General features: G+C 41.2%; 1 protein-coding gene across 3 annotated transcripts in view; it reads left to right on the top strand.

Annotated features, from left to right (window-relative positions):
- The window catches only part of LOC134587202 (general transcription factor IIH subunit 5), a 948,377-nt gene that overhangs the window by 45,029 nt on the left and 884,465 nt on the right, over window positions 1-18,883 (top strand). Inside the window, exons 2-3 of one of the 3 annotated variants that reach the window (XM_063443406.1) lie at window positions 8,030-8,176; window positions 8,962-9,353. The exons of the other annotated variants lie outside the window; for them this stretch is intronic. Of the exons in view, the coding sequence (XP_063299476.1) occupies window positions 8,030-8,176; window positions 8,962-9,142 (328 nt within the window). The 3' untranslated portion in view covers window positions 9,143-9,353. Of the gene's footprint in view, window positions 1-8,029; window positions 8,177-8,961; window positions 9,354-18,883 lie in introns of those variants that run through there. 3 annotated transcript variants of the gene reach the window in all.

The raw sequence follows: 18,883 nt of genomic DNA, 5'->3' as shown, positions 1-18,883 counted from the left end.
GTGAAGTATAATTATTTTACTATTTTATATATATATATATATATTTATGTTTAAAATATTTTTTTTATGGAAAGCTATACATAACAAAAACTAGGAACTTGATAAAGGGCAGGGCAATAGTCAAGCTCCTCAGACTTTATCAACTTAGTCATGGGTCTCCTCCCTCAAGTGCTGCGCCATTTCCTGAAACAGCACATTTCTTCTCACTGTTGACTCTTGCGCTTTTGTGAGTCTCCACTCCGATCTTCTGGTTTACTGGGTGTGTGCATGATTTCACATGCATGCACTGGGGAGGGCAAAACATGAAATATCCAGTTGCAGCCATTCTTAGAAACTATAAGACGGCGGTGCTGAGAAAGAGAAGACCTGTAGGATCTGGAAAAAGGAAAGCTGAGGGATCAATAATTGTTGTTTTTGGAAGTGGTTCTGGCGTATAGATCATTCTCCTGTAGTCCTAATGCTCAATTTACTGCCATGTAGGAGTTAAATGACTTTATTTATACAGCACTAGCCCTGGCTGTGACTCACAAAGTCACACTTCCTGTAAAGATAGATCTAATCTTTATACTTCCTTTATTGCACAGTTTGAATTAGAATTTCATATGTCCTCCTCTGTTATTAGCCTGCAGGAGCCTCCTTTTGTGATTTAAAGTTCAATTCGCGGAGGAAGAGAAAATAACTAATAACGTAAGCACACTATGCTGGAAGATCTGATTGCAAATGAAAGCATATTGTTTATGTTAACTGGCTTTGTGAGTCACATCCAGGTGAGGTATGATTAACCCCTTAAGGACACAGGACATGTGTGACATGTCATGATTCCCTTTTATTCCAGAAGTTTGGTCCTTAAGGGGTTAAGGACAGAGCTTCAGAAGCTTGTCTTTCACTTAATGACAACGGCATTTTTTGCTGTTTGCGTTCAACTGCAATTTGCATTTTACTAATTTATTGCACCGACGCATATTATATACCGTTTTTTAAAGGACAGAAAGGGCTTTAATTTGATGTAACATATATACATAAATGCTTATTTATTATTAAAAAATACAGAAAAATGCCAAAAAAAATGAGAAATTTTGATTTTTTTTTACAGTTTTTGCAATAATAATGTGTGCACAATTAGTGCAGGTTAAGGAAAGTAATTAAAAATAAATTAATTTAGTTGTTCTGATTTACAGAATATATAATGTGTCTGGGATTTTAAGTTTTTTTTGTTAGTTATAGGTCACAAAGCACAAGGAGTAAAATAAACTTTTAATGTGGAGCGATTTTAGAATTTGGTATGTTTGTCTTGTAAGTTTGATAGCCATAAAATAAAACAAAATTGCCACACAAAAGTATATATTTATATATAGTAGACACCACAGGCTACTTACCTAAGGTGGTTTTGACACTTTCTACGTAGCCATTTTACCGCCAACCTCTGCTAAATATTGGAGTAAAATTGTATTTTTGGGGGGTTTTGGCACACAAACTTATAACAAAGAACTTCTCATGTGTATTTTGTAAAGTTGATGTGTGCTATTCCTGTACAAAGTTTTATTTTGTATTCAGTTACATCTGCTGAGTAAAATGACACCCCCATTGTATGTCTTTTGCACTATTTTGTGAAGCTACAGTTCCATATAGGAGACCTGTCCTTTTCAGTATTCACAGTCGAATTCTGAGAGACGGATTTAATGAGCCTATGCTTCCATTTGGGGTATTATAGTAGTTTGACTGTTCAAAAAAAACCCACAAAGGCCTACCATTTGTAAAAGTAGACACTCCAAGGTATCTCATAAGGTGCATATTGTGCCTTAACATGCCCCCATTATTTCACCAATATATGACAAAGTATGTGGTAAAAAATAATTTTGTGCATTTTTTACATACGGATTGCATTTTTGCTGGGCATTTTGTATATTTCATATGTGCCACTAAGTTCAAACCCCCCAAATTATGCTCAGTTAAGTCTTCTGAGTAAAAGGACACCCCCATTGTATGTCTTTGGCACTATTTCGTGAAGCCACAGTGCCATACAGGAGACCTGCCCTTTTCAGTATTCACAGTAGAGTTTTGAGAGACCTATTTAATGAGCCTATGCTTCCATTTGGGGTATTATAACAGTTTGACGGTTCATAAAAAAACCCACAAAGGCCGGGGCGGGGCCTGACAGCCGACCAAGATGGTCGTGTAGAACCGGAGCTCCTCAAGAGGAAACACTTTTAATGCCGCAAATGGGCCAAACGAGACTCCAAATTGCACCAAACCCTGCACCTCAGCCCGGGGAGCACCCTCACTGCCCCTCGGAACGGGGAGAGCCTGCAACTCACGGCTCCCGCCAGCACATGACCTGCTGCAACGCAAGAAGCAGGGGAGACGGACAATCTCCGACCTCGAAGAGGGACCAGCCGGCCGGCTGGCTTGGGGCTCCAATCCCCCCCCCCCCCTCTGGGCCGGCGGGGGATATCCCAGCCCCCACGGGACTGCCGAGAGGCTCCCCTGGACAAGCGATGCAGCATGCAGCTAAATTGCACGGTCAAGGCCCAACCAAGATGCACACAAAGAGCACACTTACCCAGCCGCCTAAGCATACCCAAGAGTTCTTCGAACGGCTCTGTGCAAACTTCTGGACACAGCGCCGTACTCTGGGACGGTCCTTCAGGCTAGCGATCAAAGAAGCAGCGGCATGGATTCGCCCCGCAACCCGGCGCCACCTCTGTGGGTACCCGCCTACAACCTCCAGAGCGGCCACCCGACAGCACAGATGCCGAAGATCAGCAAGGCGGGAACCAGCGCCATGTCCCTGGGCAAGCACACGTTCCCACACACACCAGACCAGGGCCACCAAGCATGCCCAACAAACATGCCATACAGCGTGCAACCACGACGGGACCGAACCGAGGGGCTCCAGCAGAGAGCAGAGGAGTCTTCCCCACGGGGGCTGCATAAACCCACGGCAACCTGACCGCACACCTCCCTACAGACTGGGCATCGGATGAAAGGGAGGTAAGACCCGGTCTGCCTGTTGGCCAGCTCCGGTGATGAAATCGACGTAGATGACCCGGCAGTACCCACATAACCTGACGGACAAATGTAACGAGCCAACACCCATGGACATGGACCTATGCATAACATACTCTGTCCCTGCATCGGACTAAGCACCTAACATCTGAGTCTCCAATGCTATTGCGGGACACCATCTTATTACCTTGTCATGATTGACCTAGGCCCCAGCGGCTACCAGGCTGCATAACGGTCTTATTGATGATTATAATCTGTTAAATTCTGACTCAACATGTTTAACCCCTATCACTCTTAAGTTCTAGCATTTTGTTTATAACTTACTCACTAAACTTACTTTCATAGCTATCTTAACTAAGCCTGCGACCCTACAACCTTACAGTCGCCAGCGGCAGCTTACACTCAGTTAAATATTAATGCATATTGCCTACCTGTCTAAGCGGGACACTCTAGAATGTATACAAACCAAGTCTAGCATGTCCATCACTAACGATGATAATAATCTACTGTAATCTCAAAATTTGTTACCTAAAATTCAGAGCACGCTTTCTACCTGGTATAAACTTCTGACGCCCCATAGTATATCAACCTCATGTTATAGCATGGTTACTACTGTCTAGGGATAACCCGCTGCTTTTAAACCTCTTACTACATATATATATATAAATGTGCTTCTTAATCTGAGCTTTTTCATCTGACTCACAGACTAGCTAGCCAGACTTACTCAGGGACACACTACAATGCTTAAGCTAGACATGCACCTGAATTATTCTAATGTCTGCGAACGCGCAGCCCAGTACGCAACGCTAGGCTATCATTATGAGCAAGCTCTCTTATAATCAGTTCATTTTGGCATACATCATAGAGGAAGCCATGTTATCATATCATATACTATACCTGTTCTTGCTTTTTGTTGAAACACTATGCTGTTCACCATACATTGTATAACTCAGTTGCTGAATATTACTACACAGGGACATCAACTCGATTTACAAGCTACTTTATTAATTTGTACACCATGTCTAAGACTTGTCGTGTACCTCTCTTTTAATAGTTTTTCTAGACATGCACTGCTTAGCCTGTTCTTTCCATTATATTTCAAAAAATTGTGCAGTACAATCTAATGCCTTGTAAACTGTATGTTTTGTTTGACTAACTATCTTGCCAATGCTACCGAGGCATGGATCGGCTATCTGTTATCCACTTGCACGCAAAAATAAAGAATTACAAAAAAAAACCACAAAGGCCTACCATTTGTAAAAGTTGACACTCCAGGGTATCTCATAAGGTGCATATTGTGCCTTAGCATGCCCCCATTTTTCCACCAATATCTGCCAAAGTATGTGGTAAAAAATTATTTGGGGCATTTTTTTACATACGGATTGCATTTTTGCTGGGCATTTTGTATATTTCATATGTGCCACTAAGTTCAAACCCCCCAAATTATGCTCAGCTAAGTCTTCTGAGTAAAAAGACACCCCCAATGAATGTCTTTGGCACTATTTCGTGAAGCTACAGTGCCATATAGGAGACCAAGCCATATCAGTTTTTACCGAACTTTGAATTTTAACGATGGGCCTATGTGCAATTTCCAAGCATCTTCGCAGGTTTTAAATTCAAACTACCCCACAAAGGTCTACCATTTCTTAAAGTAGACACCCCAGGGTATTTCAAAAGGCATATTTTGAACCTTAGCGTAGGATCATTTTTCCGCTAGCCTGTACCAAGTGTAGTGGTAATAAGCTTTTTTTTCTGCCTGTTTGACACACAAAGTGAGTTTACACAGTATATTTTGCAAACCATATGTGTACTAGCACTGTATAATACGTCATATGTTGCTCAGCTATGTCTGCTGAGTACAAAAATACCCCCGTATGTACCTTTGCCATGTATATGTGGACATCGGAGGGGCACATTTGGGACACAGCCATTCCATTTTTTTTTCAAACTTTAAATTTTTACGCTGTGCCCATGTCCCATTTTAGAGTATTTTACCAGGCTATATAATCCAAATACCCCATAAAGCCATACCATTTCTTAAAGAAGACATCCCAGGGTATTTCAAAAGGCATATTTTGAACCTTAGCGTGGGATCATTTTTCCGCTAGCTTGTACCAGGTGTAGTGGTAATGAGCGTTATTAAATGTATTTTTTTTTACTTTTTAAAACTTTTTTTACTTTTTAAAACTATTTTTTAAACTTTTGTTTTGCTTATTATTTTTTTAAAGTTTCCTAAACTTTCGTAAAACTTTTTTTTACAGATTTAACATTTTTCTAAGCTTTTTTTTTTACCGTTAACCCCTAACTAGCAGTAAGCAGCACTAACAGTAAATTCCCCATTTTCCCATAACTCCCACCCACCACAGCTAGCAAAATATTTAATTATACAATATTTAAATTAGTTAATTAAAAATTTTTAACCCCTGAGGGTTAAAAAAATAAATAAAAGTTAATCGTCAGAGGTTAAAAAAAAAAAATAGATCTGTATTTTGATCACTGTAGGCAGTGATCGACTGGCAGGGAAGGGGTTAATTTTTATTTGGACTGGGTAAAGGGTTTATTTTTTTTATTTTTTACTTAAACGTTATTAAAACTTTTTTTAACTTAATTTTTTAAATTTTTAAAGCTTATTTTAAAACTCTTTTTAACATTAACCCCTAGTTAGCCTAACACTAAATACCCCAACTTCCACCCTCCCCAGCTAGCTAAATTTATAATTTTAAAATATTTAAATTAATTAATAAAATAAATTTAACCCCTGAGGGGTTAAAAAAAAAGAGATCATATTAAAATGTAATCCCTGACAATTGATCACTGTAGTCAGTGATCAATTGGCAGGGAAGGGGTTAATTTTTTATTAAAATGGGTAAAGGGGGGTGGGATTTTAATTTAACTTTTATTTTTTTTCCACCAGGGGGCAGGATCAGCACTGATCTGTCTCCCTGCACTTCACAGTGAACCCGGAAGTGCAGGGAGGCGGAGGTGAGTATACTGAGCACATGTGCCCGCTCTGACATGCTGTCAGAGCGGGCACATGTACTGGGACAGCCCGATCCCGTGCTCCCGGTCTGCCTCTAATACAGAGGCAGACCGGAACACCATTAACCCCACGATCGCCGCGATTGCGACGATCTGGGGTTAATTTTACCGCGTGACGGACGAGGTCCATCACTCGTCATTAAGGGTTTCCCCTGAGTGACGGACCTCGTCCGTCAGTCGTCGTTAAGGGGTTAAGGCAGCATAAACAGAAACTAATATTACTAACGACACTTACCGTATATACTCGAGTATAAGCCGACCCGAATATAAGCCGAGGCCCCTAATTTTACCCAAAAAAACTGGGAAAACTTATTGACTCGAGTATAAGACTAGGGTGGGAAATGCAGCAGCTACTGGTAAATTTCTAAATAAAATTAGATCCTAAAAAAATATATTAATTGAATATTTATTTACAGTGTGTGTATAATGAATGCAGTGTGTGTATAATGAATGCAGTGTGTGTGTATGAATGCAGTGTGTGTGTATGAATGCAGTGTGTGTGTATGAATGCAGTGTGAGTGTATGAATGCAGTGTGAGTGTATGAATGCAGTGTGAGTGTATGAATGCAGTGTGAGTGTATGAATGCAGTGTGAGTGTATGAATGCAGTGTGAGTGTATGAATGCAGTGTGAGTGTATGAATGCAGTGTGAGTGTATGAATGCAGTGTGTGTGTACGAGTGCAGTGTGTGTGTACGAGTGCAGTGTGTGTGTACGAATGCAGTGTGTGTATGAATGCAGTGTGTGTGTATGAATGCAGTGTGTGTGTATGAATGCAGTGTGAGTGTATGAATGCAGTGTGTGTGTATGAATGCAGTGTGTGTGTACGAGTGCAGTGTGTGTGTATGAATGCAGTGTGTGTGTATGAATGCAGTGTGTGTGTATGAGTGCAGTGTGTGTGTGTATGAGTGCAGTGTGTGTGTGTATGAGTGCAGTGTGTGTGTGTATGAGTGCAGTGTGTGTGTGTATGAGTGCAGTGTGTGTGTGTATGAGTGCAGTGTGTGTGTGTATGAGTGCAGTGCGTGTATGGATGCAGTGTGTGTGTGTGTGTATGAATGCAGTGTGTGTGTGTATGAGTGCAGTGTGTGTGTATGAGTGCAGTGTGTGTGTATGAGTGCAGTGTGTGTATGAGTGCAGTGTGTGTGTTGCAGAGCCTTGGTGGGGGGTGGGCAATTTTTTTTATTTTTTTTATTATTTAATTTATTTTTTTAATTATTATTTATTATTATTTTTTATTTAATTTCATTATTATTATTTAATTTAATTATTATTATTAATATATTTTTTTTCCGTCCCCCCTCCCTGCTCGATACATGGCAGGGAGGGGGGCTCTCCTTCCAAGGTGGTACAGCATTGGTAGTTCAGTGGGGGCTGTGGGGGCTGGCAGAGCTGTAACTTACCTCTCCTGCAGCTCATGTCAGCTCCCTGCTCCTCCGCGCCGTCAGTTCAGCTCTTCTGTCAGCTCACACTCTAAGTCTCGCGAGTGCCGCGGCTCTCGCGAGACTTACACTGGGAGCTGACCGAGGTGCTGAACGGACGGCGCGGAGGAGGAGAGAGCTGACAGGAGCTGCAGGAGAGGTAAGTAACATCTCTCTGCAGCCCCCACAGCCCCTGTCTGTATTATGGCAATGCAAATTGCCATAATACAGACTATTGACTCGAGTATAAGCCGAGTTGGTGTTTTTCAGCACAAAAAATGTGCTGAAAAACTCTGCTTATACTCGAGTATATACGGTAATTGAGCAGTAAGGCTATAGGGGCATTGGCTATTCACCACAATTGTTTAATTAAGCTAATGTTTGATGTTTAGACTATACCATTAAATCCACTGACTCTCATCAGAACACCCCAAACAACATAACCTTTACAGTACATTGTATTAATTGCTCAACCAGTCCTAAGTTAATTGCTGACAGTCATTAAAACTGTTGTCAGACCAGAAACATCTATTTTTTTTTTTAAAACAAGAATTGCTCTTTGTTATAGATCTACTTTTATTATCAATCATAACTTATTGCCAGGACTTAAAGCCAAGTCAAAAGAAAGAAGAGGCAGCAAGAAGTTTGTCTACATCTTAAGCACCCAGTTAACTGCAAGAATGGTGAATGTTCTCAAGGGAGTACTTGTGGAGTGGTGAGTAATTCATATTATTTTTAGCTTGCAAAAGAAGGTTGCTATTAGTAGTTTTGCCTTATATCTTAAGAGAACAGTTTGGGCACCATAAAAACTTCATAGAAATGAAGTTGTTATGGTGCCAGGAGGTCCCTGGTGCTGGCTAACCTTTAAAGGTCAAACTGTTCACATATTATAATTTTTTTTAATCTTTTTTTTTATAGTGCATTGCAGAAACATGTTCAACCTTTGATAAGATTTCCATAGGTATAAGAGTAAATGCAGATTGTATTGTCAGAAATGTTGCACTATAAGGTGGCTGTGGAAGGGGGTTGAAAATATCTCACCCTTTATCAAAAGCTAAGTAACTTGTGATATATATAATGTATGTAAAAAAAAATTAATTGACACTCTTTTATTCACAAGGCTGGGAATCCTTGTATTGGTTACTGCTGCCCGCAATCATCCTATATCTAATATTGGAGTGAGCACCTATTACACTTTTTTCCCCACTGGATATAATAATGGATATTTTAATGATATGGAAACAACAGTTAATTGTTTAAAGAATTAAAAAAATATAAATATTAACCTAAATGGGAGTTTAGATATCTGTCACCAAAGTGTGCTCTGAAGAAGCCAACACTTTAGTGGCACACAGCTGCATAGTGGTCTTCATTGCAAGTACATTCATCAGTACACCACTGCTGCTACACCATTATTGTTAGTTTCTGAGTTTGTGTTGAACTATTTTATGCTTATGCTGCTTGGTATATCTTATTCTATTTTTCTTTTTCCTTTTTCAGTGACCCAGCTATGAAACAATTTCTTCTTTATCTAGACGAGACAAATGCCTTAGGAAAGAAGTTCATTATACAGGACTTGGATGAAACCCATGTGTTTGTCTTAGCTGAATTGGTTGCTGTCCTTCAAGAAAAGGTTGGGGAGTTGATGGACCAAAACTCTTTCCCCATTACACAGAAATAAAGCTTCTGGACGGTAACACTTTATTAACTTTGAAAATATGCATTCACAGGAAGATACTGCACAGTCTTTACATGAGAAGATTGAAATAAGTGTGGTGTATCTGAGGTTTAATCTCTTTTGTGTTATACGGTTGAAAGATGATAATGTAAGAGATATTTAAATATTTGTTCTGGTTCTTCTTTGAGTTGTCAATAAAAATATTCTAGCTAAATGGTTTTAGATCTTATTTTATTTTTTCTCCATTTGTTGACATTTAAAAACAAAAACAAAAAAAAACTTGGGGTAAAAAATATCCCACTATTGTATTCAATGTATTATAAACATAAAATGTAAAATAAAACACGTCTACAAAGTTTATTTTAATGCACTGTCTATTAGCTTTGCCTACAGCTGCAGGAAGAGACTCTAATGCCAAAATGCTTACACAGCAGTTGTTTATCAATGTGAGCAAGTCAACTCATTTTTTAGGGTGAGAGGATTGGACTCCTTTACAAAGAAGATAGTGTCCATACCACAGATGGCTATGTGCAGCTGTTGTCAGGGACTCCGTCTGGCTAATTTTTTCCAAAGAGGAGAACTCTGTCCTAGTATTGCATGCAGTGAGCTTACTATGTAAGTGTAACAGATCCTCCTGTTCGTGAATGATAATGTTTCTTTGACTAGATCGGTATACGAACCTAACCGAAGAAATTGCCCCATTTGTTTTGTATACTGAACAAAGTACCGAACACGTGGACCACCCAGAACAGTCGTGTCCTGCTAGTTTGACCCACTTGACCCCACTAACACCTACACAAACCGCAAACACTTGAACATTCTAAGTGGTCGGCTGGGTGGCCGCCGTTCGTATAGACGAACACGAGGCGGCAGCCATCTTGTTTGGCGAATGCTTCCTGCTGTGTTTGGTCGTCAAGTGTATGAAATTATCGGACTTCGACGGCCCGAACACCGCTGAGACTTCCACTCTCACCTATGTTCGTTCCTATTCGGCATTCGGTGGGAACACACTCCCAAAAAAGAGACACTGAACGTACGCATGAACCGTTTATTCGTCTATATTGTTGGATTTTGTACTCCCAAAAGAGACCGGTGGCGTTTCGACTATATTCGTGGGATCTGAGCACATTTTGGATATGTTGGGTGGTCAGATCCAAGCTATCCGGGGATATATGATTAAGGGGTACCACACTGTTAACTATGTGTTTTGGGGTGTTTAAGTAATGTATGTCCTGGACCTGAAAGATAATGTAATTATGTATGTACTTTTTCTGCAGTCTACTCTCAGGTCCAGTGAGGAATGCCCCTGGAATATGTAAAGAGAAACCCCTTGCATGGGTACTTGTATATGAAGCCAGCTGTGACTACCAATAAAACCAGTTCTTCTCCACCCTCAAGGGACATCTCTGGAGGTGGAAACCCCTCTTCTGGTGACAGCGGTGGGGTGGTCCTTTTTCCCCAGAGGAAGTGCTACACAAATGGAGAGTCTGTATGATAAGCTAAAAAGACTAACCCTAAAGGATTTATTGGAAAGCCGTGGGCGGCCCGCTAGCAACCAACCGCGACGGGAACTGATCGCTGAATTAACTGAACTGGACCGAACAGCCTTGATCTAAACCATTTGGTTACGATTAGCACTGTATGGGCCAGACCCCATCAGAGGACCTGATCAACTATGTGTTCAGCGTGGTAGAAGCCGAAGCCTGAGAAAAACGGGAATATCAGCTACGGTTGGCAACCATACAACTGCCCAAGAGCCCAGCTGGTATATCTACTACGCTCCCGGCAGAACGGAAAAAGGTGCCATTTGCAGTGTTTAAGCAATTTCAGGAAGCAGAGGGCGAGAGACCCTTTTCTCGCTGATTTCGAAAGAAAGTGTCCACTACATAAGGTACCCACGGAGGAATAGGTTACCATTCTATCGGTCAAACTGTCCAGTAAAGCTGCCGAATCCTTCCGGGGTATACCTGATGAGGAAATACAATATTACCCCTCAGTTAAAGAGGCTTAGCTCACTCGCTACGTCATTATCCCGGAGGCATATAGTCGACCATTACGGTAATTAAAGAAGAAAGGTGGAAACTCCTACATGGAGTGGGCATGCCGTCTACACTGTACTGCTTTACATTGGGTGGCCATGTGCCAAGCGGTGTCGGAAGAGGTTGTATTGCAACTGTTCCTCCTAAAACACTTTTTAAACTCCCTTCAACCTTTCAGATGAATACACCGACACCAGGCGAATGGAAGAGACCACTATGAGACCCCCTCCTCGCCCAGAATTCTGGGCTCCTGTTCCCCTGGGTCCTTCCCGCTACCAAGGACCACCCAGAACAGAACCAACACAAAATCAAATGCAATCGTTGTAACAGATGGGGTCATGTGAACAGTAACTGTTACTGGTGACACAATCTGCACTAACCCATACCCCGGTCACTCACTGCTTGAAGGCGGAGGCCAGCTCGGAGGAATACTTAGGGGTACTGTATGAGGCTGACCCTGTGCAAGCTGCCAACCAGGATAACCGCCAACAACACCGACAGGCGGTGTTGGTCAATGGGCAGTCGGCCCAGGGCTTACGGGACACTGGAGCTACCATGATTTCAACGACACCTGGTGAGCAACAAAGAACGCACTAGGAAAACAGTAGCTGTCCGGGTAGCCAGGGGAGCTGTTTTTCACTTCCCTACTGCCCGCGTGTACCTTAACTGGGGAGCTGAATCCGGCATCGTAAATGAAGGAATTATGGACAACTTGCCAGCGGAAGTGTTACTGGGGAATGATCTGGGACCATTAACCTCCACCTACGTCCCTACTGAACCGGCCACAGCTAACCCGGTTACGACTCGCTTACAAGCCCGGTCTGCAGAAACCAGCTCACCGGTCAGGGAGACCCAGGTGAGAACCAATAACACCCCGACTATGACTGTAGCCATGAACCCTTTACCATGGGACACCCCAGAGGAGTTTGGAAGGGAAACCAGAGAGGGACCTGTCCCTTCATAAATATAGAATTAAGGCAGAGACAGAACATGGAGGACTAGAGGGAGAGACCCACCGGTTTACTGAGACCCATAACACAGGAGCAGCCCCATCGCAGAGATGCTAGCTGGTAGTTCCACGGAAACTATGAGCATGAGAATACCAATAGTGTTATCGGGACTATAGGTTCCCTTCTGTCCACGCAACCATCATTTGCTGCAATCAGTAACATTTGACCAAGACTGAGTTTTATTCGGTCTGGTGGGGAAGAGCCTCTAATGCAGGCTTCCCAAAACACTTCCTAACAAATATACAAACCAAAACAAACTTTGGAAACCTGGAATTGCATTGTTTGGTATGTCTCTTAGCTAGGGAAGTTTCTTAACCCACCCCCATTACCAACCGGTATCAGTTTTAGACTAGTCCACTAATGACAGAAACTGGGCATCACTGTGCAACATTTGGAGAGATCCCTGCACTGATCACACTTCCTCTCCCCCTCTCAGGGTGTTGCAAGGTGAAGAGATATTAAAACTGCACATGTGTAAATCTGTCAGGCATGCCCAGCGCACTTTTCCAGCATTCCTAGGGATAGGACACTGGTTAGATCAGTGTACCCCACTGTATTGGGTATGCATAAGAAAGAAGAATTGTGTAAATATAAAAATGAAAATCAAAATGATACCCTACATGTATATCTATTACTCTAATGTTGTCCATAATGCTACCCATAATCCCACCTCTAAGGGATTACCTCTGCTGATGTCAGAACTTACACACCGTACATAGAGATCTGTGATTGCAGCAAGAGCGGGGCAGCTCCCTCTCATTCTGCAGCTCCAACACACAGACAGTGACTTAAAAAGGCAAGAAACCCAGAATTACACAAAATACAATGAAAGCATACCATACCCAATAGGCCTTAGCTTCCCAGATTTAAGTTTATGACATTATATGTTTACGCATGTCTTGGCATGGGATCTTTTAAAAGTAATAAGAATACTCTATAGTTTTATTGCGAGACCTTTCACTTTGGAGAATTAACCCCTTAGCGACTAAGTCGATTTTCTTACCATTAGGGACCAGGGCTGTTTTCACATTTGTGGTGGTTGTGTTTAGCTGTAATTTTCCTCGTACCCATTTACTGTACCCACACATATTATATACTGTTTTTCTCTTTCTAAAGATATCATTTTCATCATATCATATAATGTACTAAAAAAAATGTTTTTTAATTTAATGAAAACATTAAAAAAAACACTTTTTCTAACTTTGACCCCCAAAATCTGTTACGCATCTACAACCGCCAAAACACCAGTGCTAAATAGTTTCTACATTTTGTTCTGAGTTTAGAAATACCCAATGTTAAAATGTTCTTAGCTTTTTCTTTTGCAAGTAATAGGTTAATAAGTACAAGTAGCACTTTGCTATTTCCAAACCATTTTGACTCTTTTCATGCAATCATTTTACCACCAATCTATGCCAAATTTGAAAAAAGAAAATTGGTGAATTTTTTTTTTTTTTTAGCAATTTAATAATACATGTACTGAGAAATTTATGGGTTACTGCCAAAGAACACCCCAATATGTGTTCAGCAACATCTCCTGAGTACAGTGATACCACCCATGTATAAGTGTGTTGGCTTCTCTGAGGGCTAGAAGACCGTATTTGGAGGGTGTGCATTCCAGTTTTCCAACTTGGAATTTTCACAGCTGGCCATCATGTATATGACACCCATGTCCTATTTGGGACATTTTTGAAGCTGGCCAATGTAATTTACCCCATCAAACCATATATTTTTTTTAAAGTAGACACCCTAGGTTATTTCAAATGGTGGAATTTGAACACACTCTATGGATTAATTCTACCACAATTCTTTTTCAAACTTTTGGGTAGTCAAAGACTGGGTCCAGTCTTTTTTAGTAGCCACTTAGTCACAAACCCTGGCCAAAATTAGAATTTATATATTTTTTTTGCATTTTTCACACACAAACTGCCATTTCACCGATGATATTATCACTATAATACATTTTACTGCTCTAAAACACTAATAATTGTGTAGAGTAATGTCTCACAAGTACAACCGTACCCTTCAAGTACATGTTTTATGGTGATTTGGAAAGATACAGGATCAAACCTAAGATTTGCCAATTTCTGTTTTTGTAAATTGCTATTTGCCAGATTGGCAGACTGTTGCCTTTGAGATGGTATAGTAGCCCAGAAATGAAAATTAACCCCACCATGACATACCATTTGAAAAAGTAGACAACCCAGGGTATTCAAAATGGGGTATGTCCAGTCTTTTGTAGTAGCCACTTAGCCACAAATGCTTGAAAAAGTTAGCGTTCATTTTTTTTTGCATTTTTTTCACAAAAACTGCACTTTTACTGGTGATATCATTGTCACGATAAGTTTTATTGTTGTAAACACATATTTGTGTTCAGCGAAGTCTCCAAAGTGTAACAATACCCTCTATGTGACGGTTTTATGGTGTTTTGGAAAGTTACGGGGCTAAATATAGGGCTTGCCAATTACAGTATCTCACAAAAGTAAGTACACCCCTTACATTTTTGTAAATATTTTATATCTTTTCATGTGACAACATTGAATAAATGACACCCTGCTACAATGTAAAAGTAGTAAATGCACAACCTGTATAACAGTGTTAATTTGCTGTCTCCTCAAATTAACTCTACACACAGCCATTAATGTCTAAATGTTGGCAACAAAATACACCGCTAAGTGGAAATGTCCAAATAGGGCCCAAAGTGTCAATATTTTGTGTGGCTACCATTATTTTCCAGCACTGCCTTAACCCTCATGGGCATGGAGTTTCACATGTTGCCACTGAAGTCCTCTCCACTCCTCCATGATGACATCACGGAGCTGGTGGATGTTAGAGACCTTGCGCTCCCCCACCTTCAGTTTGAGGATTCCCACAGATGCACAATAGAGTTTAGGTCTGGAGACACGCTTGGCCAGTCCATCAACTTTACCTTCAGCTTCTTTAGCAAGTCAGTGGTCATCTTGGAGGTGTGTTTGGGGCCGTTATAATGTTGGAATACTGCCCTACGGCCCAGTCTCCAAAAGGAGGGGATCAAGCTCTGCTTCAGTATGTTATGTTAGCTTTCTTGGTTCCCTCAAATAACTGTAGCTCCCCAGGGCCAGCAGCACTCATGCATGCCCAGACCATGACACTCCCACCACCATGCTTGACTGTAGGCAAGACACACTTGTCTTTGTACTCCTCACCTGGTTGCCACCACACACGCTTGACACCATCGGAACCAAATAATTTTATCTTGGTCTCATCGGACCACAGGACATGGTTCCAGTAATTCATGTCCTTAGTCTGCTTGTCTTCTGCAAACTGTTTGCGGGATTTCTTGTGCATCATCTTCAGAAGATGCTACCTTCTGGGACAACAGCCATGCAGACCAATTTGATGCAGTGTGTGGCATGTGGTCTGAGCACTGACAGGCTGACTCCCACCCCTTCAACCTCTGCAGCAATGCTGGCAGAACTCATACATCTATTTCCCAAAGACAACCTCTGGATATGACGCTGAGCACATGCACTCATCTTCTGTGGTAGACCATTGCGAAGTCTATTCTGAGTGGAATCTGCCCTGTGAAACCGCTGTATGGTCTTGCCCACCGTGCTGCAGCTCAGTTTCAGAGTCTTGGCAATCTTCTTTTAGCCCAGGAAGTTCAACACGCCATGCGGTGCCATGTTGAACTTCCAGTGACCAGTATGAGAGAGTGTGAGAGCGAGAACATCAAATTTAACACACCTGCTCCCCATATACACCTGAGACCTTGTAACATGACACCGGGGAGGGAAAATGGCTAATTTTTATTATCATCACCATTTATATAGCGCCAACAGATTCCGTAGCGCTGTACAATATTATTAGAGTGGGGATTCAACTATAAATAGGACAATTACAAGCAAACTTACAGAAATGATAGGTTGAAGACGAGCTTACAGTCTATAGGAGGTGGGGTATAAAACACATAATTGAGCCCAATTTGGACATTTTCACTTAGGGATGTACTCTTGTTGCCAATGGTTTAGACATTAATGACTGTGTAAGTTATTTTGAGGGGATCACAAATTTACACTGTTATACAGGCTGTACATTTACTACTTTACACTGTAGCAAGGTGTCATTTCTTAAATGTTATCACATGAAAAGATATAATAAAATATTTACAAAAATATGAAGGTTGTACTCCCTTTTGTGAGATACTGTGTGTGTGTGTTTGTGTATACATATATATATATATATATATATATATATATATATATATATATATATATATATATATATCCTGATGAAAGTCCTATGATGGACTGAAATATTGATTTGCTGTAGCCCGCGTGTTATGAATAAAGACGAATAATTTTCTTCAAAAAGCCCATCGTGTGCCTTTCTTCGTGGAGATTTACACACATGTATATATATATATATATGTGTGTGTGTGTGTGTGTGTGTATGTGTATATAATTAATACAATGCTAAACAAAAATCTGCACACCAGTCAAGCCATAAGACTTGCTTTTCCCACAGAAATCCCAAATCTGCAGTGATGTTACAACCGCAAAGGATTCTGGGTGGGCATATGCAAATTAGTTTAACAAAGAATCAAATTTTTGCCTCATTCCATTTTAAACAGGGATTCCTTTTAATTTGTGTTTGCACTATACAACTGCTTGGAACACAATTTAGGATAAGATGCAAAACCAGTGAACCACTCATGGACAGCTGTCTCGTTGTTAATGCAACTCTTCAGCATGAGGTTGGTTACTGGTTTGCTTATTGAGGCTTGGTACTGCTTGGGAGGCAAAATCCAAATATGTTATGGTGGGGAAAAATTGTGATTGAAAACCCCTTCCATCTGAAGTATGTGGATAGTTAATACAATACTAAACAAAAATCTACACTCCAGTCAAGTGTGTAGCGGAGGGCATTGGACTGTCCTCAAATTTCTGTATGTTCATATGCTTTCTGTTAAATTTTGCCTTATGTATATGTATATATATATATATATATGTGTATGCAGCATTCGGTTTGATTGTTCGGTAAAATCACTCAGTTCATTATATTGAGTGAAACTACCAAACAACCAGACCACCCAGGAATAAGTGTGCCTCCAGTTACCGTTCGCAACAATGTTGCAAACAGGTAATTGGTGATTCGTGTAATGTGAGTTTTGTCCTCTGGGTGGCCGCCATTCGGTAAACGAACACGTGGTGGCGGCCATTTTAAACTCCCGAACAGTGGTGTTTTGCCGTCGATTGTCTGGAACCCAAATTGGACATTCGGCTAGGCAAACACCGCTGAGACCTCCACACTGCCCGTAAATTGGTGTAGAAACTACCGAACAAGGGGATTCATTCGAATCCTTTCCAGTCTCCATAGCCCAAGTCATTCGTGAAGTTTATTCCCTTTTTTCTGTGACCGACCGCAGGGCCAAAATGCATGGAACCAATTCCGTCTGTTACCGTCTGCAAATGTCAGTCAAACCTTGTTAGTCTACCCCACGTGGTGTACTGAACACTTTATGACGTAAGGGCTTAGTCCGAAAGTAACAAGAAAAAAAAAAACAATGTTTTGACAGATTGATGCTGTCATATTTCTAGTGGCATGAATATATTTCCACCAACAAGATACTTTTATCAACATGATATTTAGTGTCTTATAAAGCAATATATAGCAAAGGTGTCTGTTAACCCCTTAAGGACACATGACATGTGTGACATGTCATGATTCCCTTTTATTCCAGAAGTTTGGTCCTTAAGGGGTTAAAGAAATAGAGAAATGCAAGACTCTGAATGTAAAAATATATTAATACTTTTTATGTTATAGGAAAGAATTTCAAAGATTAGAGTTATCTGTTTGTTACAAAATCACTACAGACAAGTTATATGTTGGTCCTTTTGCGCTGTTTTGCTTCGGTACTATAATTTTGTACCCAACTCACGAACTGATTACATGAACCCATTCGTTAATCGAACACCGGACCACCCGGTCACCTTTCTAACAGCCGACCACCCTACGAGTGGAGTGTGTCTCCAATTGATCGCCCAGGGAGTTGCGGTCTGCGGTTAACCGCAACCTAATTGACGGCCCCAGGGCATTTACGTTCGTGCCCCATCTCCCGATACGGGAACTACCGAAAGGTTCATGAACCGGGACCACCTACAGCCTGGCGTGTGGCCTCAATTAGAAAGTTGAGTTTTGCGGTTAACCGCAGGTTAAGTACCCCTTCCGGGTGGTCTACCTTCATCTCCCGAACTGCTGAGACATCCAGTAACAGAGCGGGGATTCATGCAAACCTCTAGCCGTTACTCGCTCCATGAGTTTGCGGTCGAGGTCCCGCTGCCCATTGACTCACTTAAAAACATGGCCGCCATCTCAAGCCTGGGACCAAAGACATGAACGGACTTTATAACAAGTCGTGGGTTCTGGGCGCTCTTCGGTGAACTATTTCGCCCAGACCGGGGCCATATAATTAATGGTGGAATGCACGAATTATGTAGAAAACTGTTGAAGTTATGTATTTTTAACCTGTTTTTATGTGGCAAGAAAACGTGGTATTTTGGGCGCTTGGAGATAATTGCATTGTCACAACCATTGTATTCATTATCTCCAAGCTGGGCGGTGACAAATTCAAAAGATACAATGTATTCTTATTGGTTGACCACTTGTATTATCCCTGTATCCCACCAGGTCCAGAGGGGGCTGTCCCTGGACCTGAG

This window comes from Pelobates fuscus, chromosome 2, assembly GCF_036172605.1.
Source record: "Pelobates fuscus isolate aPelFus1 chromosome 2, aPelFus1.pri, whole genome shotgun sequence".
NCBI classification, from domain to species: domain Eukaryota; kingdom Metazoa; phylum Chordata; class Amphibia; order Anura; family Pelobatidae; genus Pelobates; species Pelobates fuscus.
This window is presented reverse-complemented; position numbering and strand designations above follow the sequence as displayed.